Source organism: Microcebus murinus, chromosome 10 (assembly GCF_040939455.1).
Source record: "Microcebus murinus isolate Inina chromosome 10, M.murinus_Inina_mat1.0, whole genome shotgun sequence".
In the NCBI taxonomy this organism is placed as follows: domain Eukaryota; kingdom Metazoa; phylum Chordata; class Mammalia; order Primates; family Cheirogaleidae; genus Microcebus; species Microcebus murinus.
The window spans coordinates 73,255,587-73,276,174 of record NC_134113.1 but is presented as its reverse complement, the minus strand read 5'-3'; the positions used below and the strand labels follow the sequence as shown (position 1 = coordinate 73,276,174).

General features: G+C 38.9%; 1 protein-coding gene across 8 annotated transcripts in view; it reads left to right on the top strand.

The window, feature by feature from the left end:
• Positions 1 to 20,588, top strand: part of BICD1 (BICD cargo adaptor 1) — a 236,019-nt gene that overhangs the window by 136,268 nt on the left and 79,163 nt on the right. Inside the window, exon 3 of one of the 8 annotated variants that reach the window (XM_076007494.1) lies at positions 3,936 to 6,504. The exons of the other annotated variants lie outside the window; for them this stretch is intronic. Within the exon in view, the coding sequence (XP_075863609.1) occupies positions 3,936 to 4,124 (189 nt within the window). The 3' untranslated portion in view covers positions 4,125 to 6,504. Of the gene's footprint in view, positions 1 to 3,935; positions 6,505 to 20,588 lie in introns of those variants that run through there. 8 annotated transcript variants of the gene reach the window in all.

Here is a 20,588-nt window from a genome sequence, read left to right as displayed (position 1 = left end):
TAGTTATATAATAGAACCTTATGTTTGTGCAGTTTATTCTACAGATTGCATGTGGCCACAGTTCATTAGTTCTCATTATATATATATATATATATATATATATATATATATATATATATGTAATATGTATTAATGATACATGTAGGTATGTGCACATGTATTTCAGTATATGAATATACCACAATTATTTTTCCATTCTATTGTCATTTGACTTTCAAATTGTTTCACATATTTAGCTGTTATGAACATCCTTGTTTGTGTAATTTGGAGCCTGTGTATGTGCATTTCTGTTATGTGCCCAGGAGTGGAACCGCAGGGTATGCCTGTTCATATTTAGTAGAGACTACCAAACAATTTTCCAAAGTGGTTATACCAGTGTGCATGTTCAATATGTAAGAGTATGGTTACTCCACATTTTCACCAGTACTTGGTATTTTCTCTTTTTTTCATTTTAACCACTCTGCTGAGTATAAAATAGTATTGTACTATGCTTTTAATGTTCGTTTTCCTTATAATTAATGAAACGGAAGACATTTAATATTCAATCATTTGATATGCTATTACTTTAATGCCAGATATTTATTAATTAAAGAATCATTGGAAACATTATTTAATAAAGCTGATTATAAAATATCTATGTGAAGCAACACAGTGAATTGAGGCTAAGTTATCCCACAGTGACATGATTTGAAAATCTTAGTAGCAGCCGGACGCAGTGGCTCATGCCTATAATCCTAACACTCTGGGAGGCCGAGCCAGGAGGATCGCTCAAGGTGAGGAGTTCGAAACCAGCCTGAGCAAGAGCGAGACCCTGTCTCTACTGAAAATAGAAAAAAATTAATTGGACAACTAAAAATATATAGAAAAAATTAGCCAGGCATGGTGGCGCATGCCTGTAGTCCCAGCTACTCAGGAGGCTGAGGCAGGAAGATTGCCTGAGCCCAGGAGTTTGAGGTTGCTGTGAGTTAGGCTCATGCCACGGCACTCTAGCCAGGGCAACAGAATGAGACTGTCTCAAAAAAAAAAAAAAAAGAAAGAAAATCTCAGTAGCTTAAAACAAGGTTTTTCTCTTGTTCTTACCATGTGTCTATTTCCGATGGTCAGTGGATCTCCTCCACATCACCATTCTGGTAGCTTGAGTGAAGGACAGTCCCAGTATGGGGCATCGCTGGTCTGCAGGCAGGTTATTTTAACTGCTTTATTGTGTATACATATTTTATTATAAATGGGCTCAAAATAGTTTAGGCATATAGGGCATACATAATAATAATAAAATATAAATCATAATATAATCTAAACCATCAGCAGGGACAAAGAAGACAAAGGAGGCCGTGTGTAATAGTGGTCAGAGCATGGGATCTGAAATCAAGACAGACCTGGGATTGAACCATGGCCCTGAGCAAGTTATCTCTCTCTGTCCCAGTTTCTTCACCTGTCAGATGAGCATAATGTTACAATATAGTGTTACCATATAGAAAAGAAAGGTGGCAACGAGATGGACCACACATAAACTCCTACAGCTTCTGCTCAGAAGTGGCAAGCACTTCACTCACATTCCATTGGCCAAAGCAAATCAGACATCCAAGACTAATGTTAGTGAATGGATTGTATAATTTTCTAAAAGGGAAGGGCTTGTAGGAAGAGGCAGTCAATATTTGTGAACGAGAGTGATCAATAACCTCTCTTTCTGCAGAGCAGGTTTATAAGAATATTACTGTAAGATGAAGAAACCATGCTGTGTGTCTATGGGCCGTCTTCAACACATACATTAAACTTCTTTTTTGTTCTGTTTTGTTTAGTTGAATTAGTTGCCAACATTTAAAAACCATGACACTTCACAAAGATGCAGATTTTTGGCTTCTCTTAAAAAGCACAAGCTATATAGCAAGAATCATTTAGAACTGAGTGATAGCCGCCCTTCTAAGTAAGTGGGATGCGTACGCTCTGGTTGGTTCTTCATGGCTATCTCTGCCTGCCTTCTCTGCACTGGCACCTTTCAAACATTTTTTACGTAGTCCACCATGAACGATACATTTTCCATTGCCACCAAGGACTCGCATGCATATGTGTGTGTATGCATTTGTGCATACGTATAGATAATGCATAGACATACACATTCCAGAGCAAAATACTTTGATGAAACAATGCTTACCATTACTCTTTGCAATGCATGCTGTTATTGTCTGTTCTGCTCTATCCTATTTTATCCTATTACTTTTTAAAAAAAAACAACAACTGGAATCAACCCCCTAAATCGATTTCACGTGTCTGGGACACAGCCTGCAAGTTGAAAACATTGCTCTCAGTCATGTTACTTGTGTGCCGCCCCTCTAACTGGTATTGGTTAGTTTTCTAGACTGAATTTCCATCTCAGCCCTTTAGTTTGTGGTGTGGGTGAACAGCATCTGCTTCCCCTCACTGACTTAAGCCCTTGCCATTACAGTTTTGCCCCAGGGGCTTAAAACTTTAAACTGCTTGAATACCTGGCAGTTTCCCCTGCTTAATTTTTTCCCTTATCAGATTTCCTGTTTCAATAAAAAATAACCTTTTAGGCAAGTACCCCACTGATTTCAAAAGGTCCTAATTTCCTGGCTGGGCTGTGGAATAAAGGACAAATGTGAGTGAGTGCTATTATTGTAGGTGCAGGAGGGGGAGTTCTCAGATGACTTAGAACTGTGAATGGGGACTTTATTGCCTACGGAGGCCCCGGTGCTTGGTTTCCACAGCATTGATTCCTCCATCCCATTGATTCATTTAGCAAATGCTTAAGGATTCCCCTCGTGCCCGCCCTGTGCTGGGGAACTCATCCAAAATGTGTCCTCCTAGATGGACGCAGTGTGGGTAGTGATCATTTCTTCCCCCTATGTTTTATCCCTTCCTATTTCTTGTTTTCTTCTTGTTCTTTATTTTATTTTTTTATTTTACAAGTTTGTGGGAATGTTTTCTTCTTTTGATCCAGAAATTCATCCATTGTCAGAGGGTGAGGCTGGCTCAGTGCTTGTCACCGAGACGTGTTCTGCTCGGAGCTTTGTGGGTTCTCTCTGCTGTTTGTGTGTTTGTGGAATGGATGTGTGAATCGCATTGTAGGGAGAGCAGATGGGGATGTGAAGACACTAAGGGACAGTCTGTCAGCCACTGAGACACGAGCAGCCTTGCTGTAAACCCCAGTGGAAAAGGGTAAGAGCATTTGGAAAGAGAACAGTGTTGCTGGTGTTTTCATGGAATTCAGTGAGGCTCTGCGTTCTGAAGACCAGTTGCCATTTGATACCAGAGAATTCTGCCACCTCTGTGGTGTTGGCACCAGGTGTACCCAACACAGTCAGGCACAAGGCTTGGTGGGACACAACAGCAAGGGGCCCAGTGGGGTCATCAGAGGTAGAAGTGAAGCCCCCTCATGCCAGCTGGGAGGCAGTGGAGGCCCAGAAGTGGGTGTTCCGGGCAGGGGAGGAAGGAAATGGTTAGTGCCCTGACAGGGCTTGTTTGTGGGCCGAGGAGGACAACTCATGGGGATTCTCAGAAGTTATTGTGGGGTGAGGAGAGTTTGCACTTGGTTAGAGATGTTGCAGCAGCTGGTAGGGGTGAGATCCAGTAATATGTGGGTTGTTACTATTAAATGTGACCCCATTTTAAGTCCTGCACTTATATAACACATTTATTTATGCTGGTCTATGTATGTGCTTTACCTATAAATGTCCTTAACCCTTTATAACAGTGCAAATGCAGCTCATTACCAAGAAGCCTTGAGCACTGTCCCCAAACCTTTTCCATTATCTTGAGATTTGCTTCTTGTATTTTTCTTAATGATATCTTCTTTTCTGGCTACTACTCTGTTCTTGATCTCATGTCTACATCTGAGCCTGAGAAGAAGAGAGTCGTGAACTCTTTGGCTACTCTGTTAACTGTGTCTTCTGTCTCTTCCTTGTTTCCCTATTCAGCCTCCTGTTTCCTTCTCCATCCTCATCCCTGTTACCAGCAAGTCCCTCCCTGAGGCCCTCGCCATCCACTCCTTTCAGCCTCCTACACCCTTAACATTAGCAAAACAACCAAAAATAAGAATGAGGTCGGTATGGGGGATGGCACAGTGGCCCCAACAAGATAGGTCTGCACAGCTCAACACATACTAACCCTGGGTGCCTTGGAATGTGACCTTATTTGGAATAAGGGTCTTTGCAAATAGAATTAAGGAAAGGATCTAGAGATGAGCCCATCCTGGGTTAGAGTGCGCCCTAAAGCCAATCACAAGTGTCCACGTAAGAGACAGAAAAAGAGAAGACAGACACACAAGAAAGAAGGCATGGGAAGACAGACAGATTGGAGTTCTGCTGCCACAAGCCACAGAACACCAGGGACCACCGGAAGCTGGAAAAGGCAGGCAAGAAGAATCTCCTGGAGCCTTCAGAAGGAGTATGATCCTGCCAGCACCTTAACTTCAAACTTCTAGCCTCCAGAACTGTGAGAGGATAAACTCTGCTGTTTAAGCCACCAAGTTTGCAGTAACTTGTTACAGAAGCTGTAGGACACTCGGACTGTGGGAGACCAAATAGCACTGAGGGACTTTTATTTCACGAATGGGGAACATTTTAAAATAAGGAAAGTAGAAAACATTTTTAAATTATTAATAAATAAAAGAATGGGTGCTAAATAATTATTTGCAACACATTATAGAGCCAGTTCTCACCTGGCAATAAAGTGCTCCTAAAGTTAACTCATAAGCAGATTGTTCAAGACTTATAATGCATCTTTTCCTGTAGGAGTCCTGTGATATACTGTGTTTCCCTGAAAATAAGACAGGGTCTTATATTTAGTTTTCCTCAAGAAGACATCCTAGGGCTTAATTTTCAGGGGATGTGTTATTTTTTTTAAGTACGGTATAACAATCTACATTTATTCAAATATAGTTAGTTGAGTCATCTTCTTCTGGAACATCATCATAACTCTCCAAACCCCGAATTCCATCCTGAATTTCTTGCAACTCTATTTCCTTTAGAACCATTGGCCCCAATCTCTCATGTGGAGCAATAGAGCTCTCACGGGGCAGATGAAAAGGGCTGCTCATCTTTACCGCTCTGGGACAAAATGCATGGGTTGTGCAGATATGCTGCGTAGCCACGTCCATCGCTAGGTCCTATTTTTGGAGTAATGCTTAGAAATCCTGCTAGGGCTTATTTTATGGGTAAGTCTTATTTTCGGGAAAACACGGTACTATGAATGTTTATAGATACTAATCCATAATAATCATTTTAATGTTAACCATATGTAAGCTATAATTTTCTTGAAGCTAGGGATTGTCCTGTATGTATTTAAATCTCTATGCTTAGCAGAGTGCTTTGCACATAGCAAGCCTCCAACAAACACTTGATGAATGGTTCATTTTTTGAGCACCATACTCTAACGTTCAATAGCAGCTGTTTTACAGTTAGATTGTAAGGCTTGAAATCCTCCGTCTCCTATTCATGGAATATAAATCATTAAGCAAATTATGTAATCTCTCTGTACCTCAATTTATTTTTCTATAAAATTACGATAATAATACCTATCATGCTGTTGTGAGGAGTAAATGAATTATTATGTATCATATATTTGGAACAGCTGTTTCATAGATTTTATTCAGATTTCTAATTGCTCATGATGAAAAGTTAAGTCCTTTCTTGGTTACTTCATCATGTTCAGAATTTCAACATAGCACAAGTTCTCGTGCTAGTGTCTTGCTTAAAGGACAAAAAGTATACGGTAACTATAAACTAAGACTTACGTTCATTTGATTGGTTCCTTTGTTAAGAATTACAGTGTCATACCTCATTTTTAAGTAAGTTCTGCTGGTCAAATATTCAGTCTCAGTCAGCAGTTTGATTCAAGAACAGACTCTTCCAGCTAGAGTGAATTAGAATGGGGAATGGAATTGTAAAGTATAAAGAATGCAGTCTGTTACCTGACCGCAGTCACTCACACGTCTCAGAGCTTGTTAGCATGGTGAACGAGTGTGTCATCTCTTTTCATTTATTTGTGCATCTGTTTTTATAGCCACAGACTATAGAAGCTTTCATTGCTTTTCACAAACTAGTTCAAACTTTTTTTTTTTGGCACATTATGGGGGTACAAATTTTAAGGTTTCAATAAATGCCCTTTCCCCCCCATCTCCCCATGGTTCAAAGTTTTAATGATGATATATACAAATTTCCTCATCTGTGCACAGACCATTCCTACCTTGGTTGTTTCTGTGCAGTCATTCATTTCCCCTTCTGCGATCATAGCCCTATAGTTCTGTCACACACCAACCTTCTATTTTAACAGAACCCTGCAGTAGTGGCGGGAGGAAGGGGACGGGAGTCATTTCATCAGAAAAGTACGTTGTATCTGCTGGAGCATTTTCTTGTCATAGAAACACACTTGAAGTTATTATTTTTTTTTTAATTTCAGATTTTACTAAAACGTGGTCATTGTCAACTTTATAAGAAGGGGTTTTCTTCTCAGTAGAGTGACTATTGGTAATAGTGCTGTCACTATGAGAGGAGGCCGCATTCTAAAGATTCTTTTCCTCGTTAGTTATGACCTAACCGTTAAAAGCTCCTTCGTGGGAGCTGCCACTAACAGCACTTGAACCGCATCATCTAAAAGGTATTTTGGGAACACCTATGGTCCCAAATCCGAGATAATGACAGCTGAGAGACAATTTAGAGTAAGCACAGAGTTAATGAATAATACCTCAGTCACTTACTGGTAAGAATCCCATTCCTCCTGTGGGAATTAGAGCCCTGCCCCAGAACCCTGGCTTGGAAACTAGAATTCTATTATTTGCTGACAGGAGACCCCAGTACATTCATGGTTCCATGGTGCCAGCACAGGATTGGCTGATGACAGAGACTGACAGATGTCAACTGAGTCATTCTGTCTCCTTCATTGTTTAGTGTTTCTTGCAAGGTAGCTGCTATCTGATAGGTGTTAACGTGCAATACTAACATCGTCACATGCCCGATACCACCATGTGTCCATTCATATGCCTTGTCCCCAGTCCTCCAGACTTTCTCCCTCTGGAGCCCTGCATATATACACACAGTGTATGTATTAATAGTTTATCTGTAATTTAAATAAACTGCATACTTTACTTATTGATTAGGTCTGTTTTAAGCTAGGCATGTAAGATCAAGAAAGCAGAGATCTTCGTAGCTTTTGTTTTGCTTTGTTTTTTATCACTCCTGTATCCCTAGCACTTATAATAGTGTCTGGCAGATAATAAGTACTCAATAAATAGTTGTTGGGTGAATAAATACAAATATAAATCTTTGGCTATTATTATATTGTGTGAGAAATGTCTTTTCTTAGAGGCTTGCCTTTACATTTACTTTATTATAAATGATGTTTGCATGAACAGAAAGAAGTATTGAAATTTAATGTAGTTAAATTTATCGATCTTTTCCTCTATGGTAAGCCATTTGTGTTTCTTATTTAAGAAATCTCTGCTGCAAAGTTATAAATAGATTCTGCTATATTTTCTTCTCGCCCATCTTTTCATTACTAATCTGCAATGACATCTCTGCATTTATTAAGTTTTAATATAAGTGAGTTATTTCTAGGCCCTCTGTTTTGCTCCATTGTCTGTCTGTCCTATTTATTTTTAACTGCTAAACAGTTGATGTCATTGAATACCTATTATAATAAGCCAACCTATTATGAGCAAGTGTTTTCTGGATAAGCTTAAGCTGTTGTAAGTAAGTTTTTCTTATTTGGACTACCAAGTTGTCAAACGTTAGTATGCATTAGAAGAGCTTGTTAGCACAGATTGTTGTCATTTCTGATTTGTAGGTCTAGAGTGGGGCTTGAGAATTTGCATTTTTACCAAGTTCCTATGATGTTTATGCTGCTGGTTCTGGGACTGTACTTTGAGAACTCCTCTTACCAATAATGTCCACTGCTCAGGCCGGGCGCGGTAGCTCACGCCTGTAATCCTAGCTCTCTGGGAGGCTGAGGCAGGTGGATCGTTTGAGCTCAGGAGTTCGAAACCAGCCTGAGCAAGAGCAAGACCTCGTCTCTACTATAAATAGAAAGAAATTAATTGGCCAACTAATATATATAGAAAAAAATTAGCCGGGCATGGTGGCGCATGCCTGTAGTCCCAGCTACTTGGGAGGCTGAGCCAGCAGGAGTTTAAGGTTGCTGTGCTGCTCCTTGAGCCCAGGAGTTTGAGGTTGCTGTGAGCTAGGCTGACGCCACGGCACTCACTCTAGCCTGGTCAACAAAGTGAGACTCTGTCTCAAAATAAATAAATAAATAAATAAATAAATAAATAAAGTCCACTGCTCTAAACAGTCATTTATTTCTTCTCCCCAGAGTTAATATGTCATCAGATTTAAATAGTAGTATATTATTAATACTAAACAGCATATTAGAAAGTCAGATTTATTTAAAATATAATATTAGAAATAGGCACATAAATACATCATATTTTGAACTTAAAAATAAATGTTGCTGTGATTTTTTTTAGGGAATATAAATATGAATGCTGTCCTCCAAAACTTTGATAGTATGGTCTTGGTTTTTTAATGTGAATTATTTTATTAGACAATGAAAACTTAGAGCATATTCCTCTTCAAACCCAAATACTGAATATGAACCATTAATTGAGTATTAATTTAGTAGCAATTTATCATTATTTAGTAGTAATTTAGTAGTAATTCTCCATATGCAAAAAATCACTTTTACTAGTCTGTTCTTAAAGCTTTCCAATTTAGTTTTATCCCAAAAGAAGAGAATTATAGAGAAAATGTTTCACAGAAAGATCGGTAAATAAATTAAGGAATTGTTTCAGTATTTTGAGCAGTTTTATAGATGAAATTAAAAATTCTCTGGGTTATAACACTTTGAAATTGCTTTCCGATGTCATCATAAATCTGATGTCACTGGTCAATAACCCATTAGGAATATAAGCTAAAATTGTTGGCTTTGAGTTTTTAAAATGTGATTTAATTTTATGTTTGCTTAAAATTAGTTTGTTTTAGACTGGTCATATCTTGGGCCCCCCACATATATTAATTCACAATTGCGATTGATCTAAAATATCTCTATTTCGTTTTATAGTCTCAATTTATTAATGAAAGAGATTAAAATAATGAATAAAACATTTTAATATGGTACATGAATAATAATAAAATAATACAGTATACCTCCAAAATTTGAATATAATTGGTGCTGTATTTGTGTTTAAGCTGATTCTTTACATAAAGCAGTCCTGAATTTACTGGACTTCACATTCACATTTTAAGAGTCTATCAGTTTGATTGTTTCTGGGAGATGTGAGCTTTACTGAAAGTATAAAAGTTTGATAGTGACACAACTGAGTAAGAGAGGTACCACTGAAGAGTTAAAGATATATCACACATTCTTTGATTAAATAAATGGTGGGTGGGAACACATTTTATCTCACTATTCAACTCACTAAAACATTAAACAGGTAAAACAAAAAGGTAATGATCAGGAGTTTTTAGGTAAAACTATGACAAGATTTTTAAAAAGGAAACACCAACAGAATACTCCCCCATGCACACGCAAGAGTTCGTTTGGCTAGTATTGATTCCTAATATATATTTTGTAATATTTCACTGGCCTTCATCCGCCAACTAAATGAGGACATTTTCCTCAATTAGTCATTTTCAGGTTTATTGCCAAAAAGATGCTAATTGAAATTCAGGACAGGGAAAAATACCTCATTGGCCTTTGTGTGTCTGTGAAAGGCCCTCTCATTGGACCCTGCTCAGTATAAAAGCTTCTCTTCTCCTCCGCAGACAGACCCTGCTGTGTGGAGTGTGTGTGGCAGGGTCTTCGGGGACCGGCGTGAGAGCAGCCAGTGGCCAGCCGGAAGCCGCCATGGCTCTCTCCTCCACGGGGCTGCGGCAGGCTGTGTGAGCTCCCGGGCAATTAGCCCCCAAAAGAGGATGCTCAGGCTTTCCAGAATTCTTTCCCAGGCCTGGGGGAAGGGAAGCCAGCCTTTGAGCCCTTCCGTGGAATTCTGAGTCTCCAAAGAGGGAAAGCATGTTCTCATCCTCCAAACACCGCGTTTTCTCCCTGAATGAGTGTCCTTTCTTTGAGCCAAATAAGACTTCACTCAGAGCTTGAGGCTACGACCCCTTAGTTCTCTGTTTCCACAGCGCTTACAGCCTCCTCCCCAGTTTGGAGCCCCCCCCCCCAAAGGAGGAATTTGTCTCTTTGATTTTGTGAAAGAAAATGGATCGTTTATTTGGGGCTTCTAGACCCTGAGGAAGACAGACTTTGGAGAGTCGCAGAGCAGGACCTAATTGCTGACCTTTTGTTATAGATCAGCTTCCTTCCTTATTTTCTTGTTCCTGGCTCAGACCAGATGGTGCCTGAGATAAAAGACCCCTTGACTAAGATAAAAGACCCCTTGACTATTACATCCTTAATGTGGAATGTTAAATATACCCTTCCTTAAAAGAAACACTGCCTATAGCCAATCAAATCGCTGTAACTATGTGTTAACCTTGTATGGAAAATGTTGACGCACTCTTAAGCTTCCCAGACCTTGCCTATATAAACGACCCTCCATCCTGTCCACTTTGGAGTACTGAGCCCATGTTTTTGGAGTCTGTGTTGTCCCTGGTGGCTTTATTCAAACTTCATGCTTGAATAATCTCAATATTTGAATTACATAAACTGAATCTCCATTTAAGGTTGACATTTTCAGAAAACTCATTTTCTCCCTGCATATTTTATTGTTTGCTTTCTATCTGTTTTTCTTTGGCTCTCTGCCTGAAGCCAGGAGACAATGTCGGGGTATCTTCATGAAAGGAGCTCAGACTTAGGTGTCAGGGTGACTTGGGTCAAAACCTACTGCTGTCATTTCCTGGCTCCATGGCCTTCTCCAATTTCCTTAATCTCTATGATCTCTCTGGGCCTCAGTTTACTCATTGTTACAGTAAAATATATACAGCAAGTTATTTCTATTTAACTACTTATGATATATTTAATTACTAACTACCAATATTACATATTAGATATATGTGGTTGAATCATAAAGTTCTCTTGCTATCTTTTTTTTTTTTTTTGGAGACAGGGTCTGTGTTGTCAGGGATAGAGTGTAGTGGCATCATCATAGCTCACAGCAAACTCAAACTCCTGGGCTAAAGTGATCCTTCTGCCTCAGCCTTCTAATAGGCTGGGACTACAGGCACACAGCACCACACCTGGCTAATTTTTTTCTATTTTTTTGTAGAGACAGGGTCTCACTCTTGCTCAGGCTGGTCTCGAACTCCTGATCTCAAACGATCCTCTTGCCTTAACTTCTTAACGTCTTGCTATCTTTTTTATGCCTGAGAAATTTCTTTCCTATGTCTAAGTCATACGTATGTTGTAAAAAAAACTTTTATTAAAACATTTAAAAATCAAGGTTTTCCATTTCAGTGGCATCGTAATTAATTAAAAAGTTTATTTAGAGGGATTGTAAAATAAATGACAATAAAGCAGTTGTTATTTTAGTATAAAAGAAAGAGAAAAACCACAAAACTTAGCCTCTATTTCCCTTTAAATTCCAAGAAGGAAAAATGTTAAATATAATTTATACATATATACATACATTTTCTTTTCAAATATTTCAACTATAAACTGAATTTCTGTCTAGTGTTCAAATATTTCTTTCTGTGCATCATGCCTATACTACTTTATTTGGTTTTAGAAGTCTCTCTGCAAAGATATAGTCTATAAAAAAATATTCTATTCTAAATGTTTCTTACTGCTCTGGAGTGTGTTAAAAAATGCCTAAGAATATTCTCTTCAGAAGATAAAAGATTTCAGGTGCTGTTCGTATGCTTGATACCTCCATTTCATGTTAGGCTGACAGGTATAATCTGACTTCTGGTAACCGAGAGGCCCTGCCTCATCTGAGCATGCAAGCTGTAAGGAAGTCTGTGCCTTCTTGTCTTTCGGGTAGTATCTTCCTGGGAGGTTGCTGGAATTCATAACTATTGCACTCTACTTCTGTAGCCTCCATTTCTGTTTTTGTTTCATGTCACTGAAGTAGCAGTAATCACGTGGAGTCAGATCATTGAAAGGACTCCCGAGATTCCAAAGGGTGTTCTCACAGAAGGCTTTGATAAGTTAAAGGATGTGGTACAGCAGGAGAAAGCTGGCGCTGGCAGACACAGAGAGGGCAGAGACTTCCAGGAGGGGGTCCTCCCTCAAGTCTCACTGGATGCACTTTGTGTTGAGGATGTGAACCACCAAGATACATACATGATACCTGTTTTCAAGGTAGCCAGGACACTTGCGTACAGAGAAGTACGCTTCTATATCCCCACTGCTCATGTAGCTAAAATTGGACTATTAAACTAGGTGCCTACCAAGCAGTCTATAAATTTTGCTAAGTAATAAAGACAAGCTAGTAGAGGATACCTCAAGGGAGTTTCAGACTTTAAATAACATGCTGTAACTCACTAGCTAGTCCATTTCATCCTTCTGACTTAGGGTCAGTCCCAGACTTCCCAGAGTCACTGGAGATAACCAAAGGGCTACCCCCAATGGCACGTAAACCCCAACCTTACCCGATGGTTCGTTCCTTTTGGTAATGTTGTTTCTCTCTCACCTGGACCTTTCCTCCACATTTCAAGTTATCACGCCTTTAGTCACCCCAAAATTCCTTTGTTTAGGTGATTCCAAAGTTCATTTCCACTTATTTCAAAGCAGAAGGGAAAAGCTGATACCAGGAAGACCTTGGTAAGGGGAGTTCTTTTTGAAACTTTAATGTAGATTGTAAGAGGTATAAAAGCGGTCACTTTTAATGTGTAGTTACCTAAAAAACACATCTTCAGCTGGGTGTGATGACCCTTACCTTCCTTTAGTCCCAGCTACTCAGGAGGGTGAGGTGGGAAGATCACTTGAGGCTAGGAGTTCAAGACCAACCTGGGCAACATAGTGGTGAAATTTTGTCTCTAAAAATAAAATAAAAGTGAAAAACACATATTTGAATTTCTTAGACTTCTAATATAATTGTTGAAAATTGGAATGCCAAGTAACTTAAGACAGATCAACACTTTCAAAGTTTATAACTTTAATAAGCACATCACAACCAGATTTCAATACAGGTTACCCTATAGTTCTCACATTCCTGGCATATTGAAAGCCTTTATAGGGGAAGGATCTGGAAACAAATTTTGGTTGTCCAGGTCACAGATATTGTTCTGTTTTGCCAACCAGAGTTTCTAACTATGAAAGTTATTTAAAGGTGACGAGTATTTAAAATATTAGCAGCTATTACTACTGTTATACCATTAGCTCCAGAATGTTTTGAGGAAATTTTGCAGGAAGTCATCTTAAACATAATAGAATAATATATTTTTCAGAAATAGCATTCACTAAAGCATTATAATCTGAGGCAACTTTACAGAAGCATTTATATTTATATTCATGTGTTATTTCATATAAAGAAGAAAACTATGGGCCGGGCGCGGTGGCTCACTCCTGTAATCCTAGCACTCTGGGAGGCCGAGGCAGGCGGATTGCTCAAGGTTGGGAGTTCAAAACCAGCCTGAGTGAGACCCCGTCTCTACTAAAAATAGAAAGAAATTAATTGACCAACTAAAAATATATATACAAAAAAAAATTAGCCGGGCATGGTGGCACATGCCTGTAGTCCCTGCTACTCGGGAGGCTGAGGCAGGAGGATCGCTTGAGCCCAGGAGATTGAGGTTGCTGTGAGCTAGGCTGATGCCACGGCACTCACTCTAGCCTGTGCAACAAAGTGAGACTCTTTCTCAAAAAAAAAAGAAGAAAACTATGACCTAAAGACAGAGGTAACATTAATCTGGTTAGCGTTAGCCATCTCATTTAAGCAGCAAATCTTTGGAGGTAGTGTAGTGGTCAAGAACATGTGTTCTAGAACTAGACAGTCTGAGTTTGACTCTTGACTCTGCCACTTATGTATTCTGGAGACTTTGGGAAAATTATTACATGATATATCCATGCTTTCTCGATTAGCCTAGCTGTAAAATGAGATTAATAATGATATGTACCTCATAGGATTGTTATGTGGGTTAAAAGGTTAAAAGAGTTTCATATTTCTAAAGTGCTTAGAATAATCTCAGCACATTATATTTGTTATATAAGTACTCATTAAATAAACATACAGATAAGTAAATTCTGGCTCATAATTGAAGAATGCCACATGAGAGAGTCTATGATACATATGTATATTATTAGATATATGTGTGTGTGTATGTATGTATATATATATACATATGTGTGTATATATATATTTTCTCTATATATAGAGAGAGCGAGCGAGAGAGAGAAAGAGAGAGAGAGAGAGAGAAAATGCCTTTGCAGGGATTAGTCTGTTATAAAATTAGGTTAACTGTGTTTATTTTCCTGTGGGAATAAGTTGGCTCTATAAATTAAGTTTGAAAATAGGGTATAAAGGAACCCTGGAAGGATACAAGTGATAATAAGAACAGTGGTTTATGAGTGAATGTGGAAGGTGGCCTGATATGGGACAAAATGGGAGTGAGATTTTAACTCACTGTGTATATTTTTATAATTTCCAGGTCTAGACATCTTAACTTGTTCCTGTGGCAAGTTAAAGTCATATCTACATGCTGTTAATTTTTTCAAAGAATCTTCACATGGCTACTGATATAATAACATTATAATAAATAACATTCTGAAGACTCTCCAATACAGCTATTTCCTAAAAAAGCTTTTAACTGACTTTTTAAACACTACCTCTTAATAAACATATAGGGTAGCTCATTACTGTTTACAAAGTGCTTTTCGATGTTCATTCTCATTTTTTTCTGACAACAGAGTTGAGCAGAAAAGCTATTTTTCTGCTTTAAGAGGCAAGAACACTGATGGTCCCAGAAATGTTTTGGTATAACCCACTATTTGAACCCAGATCCATGTACAGAACTCTTTGCCACCTGCCTGTTTACAACACAGTTGCTTCTCTGAAGCTATCATTTTTGATACTATTTCAAATACTGAAGAATTCATTTGGATAACTATATTCATTATGTTTTAAGCCTTCTCTTTCATTACCAATATTTGGGTTAAACTTTGTTTCCTAGATACTAAAGGTGTTCTATAGCAACAAGAATAAACATCTAAGTCAGTCTGGCCATGTACCCTACCTATTAAAGCTTCAGAGACTATCTGGATCTGAATGACTAGTCTCCACTACACACACATACCTAAAGAATAAACAAAAATGATGTTGCCAATAACTTTCAGTTCCTTGAGGGGTTAAATTGTACCTTTCAAATCAAGTTATAAATTATATGAATACCCTCTTTCTATACAACCCTTTCTTCCTAATGATACTTATCTAGTCTTTTGCTATCTTCAATCCTTCTCCTCTGTGGTCTCTATTTTTTTGTTTCTTTCTTTACTTTAGTGTTTAATTCCCTTTGAACAATTAATGTTAATGCATATCATTAACCCCATTTTTGTTCACTCCTTTCCCTTTCACAGCGTCTCAATAAAAATCTACATATAGGCCGGGTGCGGTGGCTCACGCCTGTAATCCTAGCGCTCTGGGAGGCCGAGGCGGGCGGATTGCTCGAGGTCAGGAGTTCGAAACCAGCCTTAGCAAGAGCGAGACCCCGTCTCTACTATAAATAGGAAGAAATTAATTGGCCGAGTAATACATACAGAAAAAATTAGCCGGGCATGGTGGCACATGCCTGTAGTCCCAGCTACTCGGGAGGCTGAGGCAGGAGGATTGCTTGAGCCCAGGAGTTTGAGGTTGCTGTGAGCTAGGCTGACGCCACAGCACTCACTTGAGCCAGGGCAACAGAGTGAGACTCTGTCTCAAAAAAAAAAAAAAAATCTACATATAGTGCAATATCATGGTGATGAGAACTAAAATTACTTATTATAATCAATGATTTTTAGATTGTTATTGCTGTTTACCTCTTGAATTAGATCATTCTTTACAGCAAGGTCACAATAAAGTCTATAAGCTGAGGCTGGGCACAGTGGTTCACTCCTGTAATCCCAGAACTTTGGGAGGCTGAGGTGTGAGGATCGCTTGAGTCCAGGAGTTCAACACCAGCCTGGGCAATGTAGTGAGATCTTATCTCTACCTAAAAAAAAGAAAATTAAAAGTTAGCCAAGCATGCCTGTAGTCCTAGCCATTTGGGAGGGCAAGGTGGGAGGATGGCTTGAGAGCGCAGGAGTGTAAATCTGCAGTGAATTATGATTGTACCACTGTGTTCTAGTTGGGGTGACAGAGCAAGACACTGTCTCTTAAAAAATTTTTTTTTAATTAATTATATATTTTTTAACTTTTTTTTTTTTTTTTTTTGAGACAGAGTCTCACTCTGTTGCCCAGGCTAGAGTGCCATGGTATCAGCCTAGCTCACAGCAACCTCAAACTCCTAGGCTCAAGCAATCCACCTGCCTCAGCCTCCCAAGTAGCTGGGACTATAGGCATGCCCCACCATGCCCTGCTAATTTTTTCTATGTATTTTTAGTTGTCCAATTAATTTCTATTTATAGTAGAGACAGGGTCTTGCTCTTGCTCAGGCTGGTTTCGAACTCCTGACCTTGAGCAATCTGCCTGCCCCAGCCGCCCAGAGTGCTAGGATTACAGGCATGAGCCACCGTGCCTGGCCAAAAAAAAATTTTTTTTAAATATAATCTATAACTGAGATGAAAGGATATCGTTAGAGATCAAACTATTTCTGGAATATTTGTGAATTCAGGCTTCACCATTATTGCACAGTTTAGATTTCAAATCTCTTTAGTATATTACCAAAATTTCCTCTTTTCGCTTAATAAATTATTTTATTCTAGTAATTATGGTACCATGGCAGGCAGCATGCATATTCATAGTTGTAAGAAGATACTATCAGAGAAGAAAACTGTCATGCCATTGCTTATTATGGTGATTTGCATCTCTAAATTTAGAAAAAGAGAAAGAAAAAAAAAAAATCAAGCAAGTTAGCAAGAAATAACCAATCCACTTTGGGAAATGATCAGTAGTTTCCTGACTTCAAAGTAGATTATAGAAAAGAGGAAAGATTTTATATATGCAAAAGCTCATTCTGAAACAAATCAGTATACTTAGGTTATAATACCCAGGTCACAAAGCCACATTTTTATTAATAAAAAATAACTTGTAGCCCATTGAGTAAACTTTAAATGATCATGCTACCTGCTGAAATGGAACATCAAAATTACTGGGTCTCTACAGGTAGTTGGATCTGAGATATTAGTGAAAAAAAAAAAAAAAAAGAAAGAAGAAAAAAAAAAAATTACTGGGTCTGCTGTATGCTGGACAAATGCCAGCACAATGCAGTCTTTGCTGACATGGTGTAAAGTATATTTTGTGCTGCAGCAAAGCTATCTATAGACTTCAAAAAATAAAGATGATGTCAGCATTAACTAAACTGTTTAAAATCTTACAGTTTCAAAGGACCACACATTACATGAGTCCATTTATATGAAATGTCTAAAATAGTCAAATCTATATAGACAGAAAGTAGATTAGTGGTTGCCTAGGGCTAGAAGGGGTGGGGGTTTTGCTGTGGTATTAGCGAAAAAGTATGAAATTTATATTTGAGGTGATGGAAGTGCTCTAAAATTTATTGTTGTGATGGTCGCAACTATGTGACAGTATTCAAAACCATTGAATTGTATACCATAAATGAGAGAATTATAGGTATATGAATGTTGATACCAAAAAACGGATCTTACCCCCAAAGCTTTCCTGTTAAATATACAAATCACTCAACTAAGATGTAATGTCACTATTCTTTAATCTATTTTATTGCTTAAAATAATATCTGTGAAGGCAGGGCGAGGTGGCTCATGTCTGTAATCCTAGCTTTCTGGGAGGCCGAGGCAGGAGGATTGCTCAAGGTCAGGAGTTCAAAACCAGCCTGAGCAAAAGTGAGACCCCGTCTCTACTATAAATAGAAAGAAATTAATTGGCCAACTAATATATATAGAAAAAATTAGCCAGGCATGGTGGCGCATGCCTGTAGTCCCAGCCACTCAGGAGGCTGAGGCAGGCAGATTGCTTGAGCCCAGGAGTTTGAGGTTGCTGTGAGCTAGGCTGATGCCACGGCACTCACTCCAGCCTGAGCAACAAAGGGAGACTCTGTCTCAAAAAAAACCACAAAATAATATCTGTGTTTTAAGGACATCTTTTAATGTCCTTTTACACAAATAAGAAGGAAAAACTATAAATCAGAAGACATTATTTATTTAGTACCATTTATTTCAACTGTTTAAAATGAAAGGGCAGATTTTATGTAGCTGGCAAGATTTTGCTTATAAGTGTTTGAAATGAGGCACTGAAATGTGAACTAGTCCTGTGATGGGCTGCTTCTGGGCTTCTAATGGAGGAAGGTACCCCATGGGACAGACGCCTGGATTGCTTCATATTCTATCTAGGAGAGTTCACCCGTCATGGTGCCACTTCAGGGCAAGATTTGCATATGCCTTAAAGTGAAAATTATGGAGCGTTGGTTTCATGATAGCTTTATTACTTATGTAGGGGAGTAAAAATTTCTCCTCTACCTTGGTAGGATCTCTGGCCAAGCCTAAGAATTAAACTAACCTAAGACAGATAAACAGGAGAAAAGCATAAAAGTTTTACTATAATTTTACATGTACATGGGAGTTCTCATGAGAAAAGGAAGACCCAAAGAAGTGACCAGAAGCAGAAAACGCATATATCTTTTACACAAAGAAATGATACATTTTTGAAGAATTGACAAGACAAAGCAATTTGGGCTACAGGCAGTAAATTGTGGGGAAGAGACTAAAGATATATAGGGGGAAAATAGTGGGTGCTAATTGTTAAAAAAGTTTGTACATATCTATTTCAGAGTCAATTCCAACTCTCTGGTGATAAGGATGTTTTTCTCTTGCTGGAAATTTTATGGCATGCTTTTAAGTAAAAAAGGGCAAGTCAGAAACCCTTCCTACACCTGCTCTTTTTCTAACGCCGTCAGCTCAAAATAATCAATATGCCAAAGTGGCATGTCTTGAGGTGGCATGTCCTGAACTCCTTCAATTGTTTACTCACTCATTGCTAATCAGGACCTGATCATCCAGTCTCACCCCTTTTCACAGCTATCAACTCCTTTGCTTTCAGTTTTATGCCATTGTTTAAATCTGATGGCCCATTCAGCTTTCCATAGTTAGAAGGGGTCTAGGTTGGGCTACCTTTGTGTTTTACCCACCCCCTATCATTTTCTACTATCTGAGAGTAACATTCTCCAATGATTTGGTCTATGGATTGTTCAAAATGCTTTTTTAAAAAGGCAAAGGTCTTGTGGTCAAATCAGTTTAGAAAACAGTGTATGCCATATCGTGCCCTTAAAAAGTCTCAATGCACAATAGCATAAATAAAACCTCTTTGGAAAATAGTATGGCGATTTCTCAGAGAACTAAAAGTAAACCTGCCATTTGATCCAGTAATCCCACTACTGAGTATCTACCCAAAGGAAAAGAAGTCATTTTATCAAAAAGACACCCACACTCAAATGTTTATTGTAGCACAATTCACAATTGCAAAGATGTGGAATCAACTCACATGCCCATCAATTCATGTGTGGATTAACAAAACATGGTATATACATATCAGCTTGTTACTGGCTGATATCACAGAGGATGTGTTCCTCTGTCCCTCATTCATTGTACCTTCCTTAAGAGAGAGAACAATGATATCAGTCACATATATACATATACTCTATAGTGGATAAGTCTGTAAGATCCTTTTCTTAGTGCATATTTCTACAAAGATGGAATAAAGTATAAATACACATGGAGTGGATGTCACCAATAAGGGTTTTGAACACTGGAGAATTTTACATAAAGCCTGTTTTGTAGAGATCTTTTTTTTCTTGAATCTGAACTCAAGTATATGAAATATATCTGCACTCTCTGTCTTTTGGCTATGTCCAGCTAAGCTCATCCTAGCAGACTCTTCCCAGCTGTCTTCCAGTCACCACCAGTCCAGTCCGGGCTGGAAGTGATGAGACTGAGCTGTGGGATACAACGACCAGGCGTGGGTGCCCTCTGTGCTCTCATGGCTCTTACAGCTCCTGGGGGAAAGATAGCCAATAAACAAACAGACAAATCAAATAGTGACAAATGCTTTTCAGGCCACTGAAATAGGATTGTGTGGGTATATGACTGAGTAGCTGATTCACATGGATGGGTCTTGGAAAGCGTCTTTCAGAGATGACAGGTTGAGATCCTCGCGAGAAAGAGCAGTATGAACAAGAGAAGGAAGTCCAGGCAGAGGAAACAGCTGGTGCAAAAACTCTAAAGCAAGACCCAGCTTGACGTCTTTCAAGAACCAACAGAAGGCCGGGGGCCGTGGCTCACGCCTGTAATCCTAGCTCTCTGGGAGGCCGAGGCAGGCGGATTGCTCAAGGTCAGGAGTTTGAAACCAGCCTGAGCAAGAGCAAGACCCCGTCTCTACTATAAATAGAAAGAAATTAATTGGCCAACTAATATATATAGAAAAAATTAGCCGGGCATGGTGGCGCATGTCTGTAGTCCCAGCTACTCGGGAGGCTGAGGCAGGAGGATCGCTTGAGCCCAGGAGTGTGAGGTTGCTGTGAGCTAGG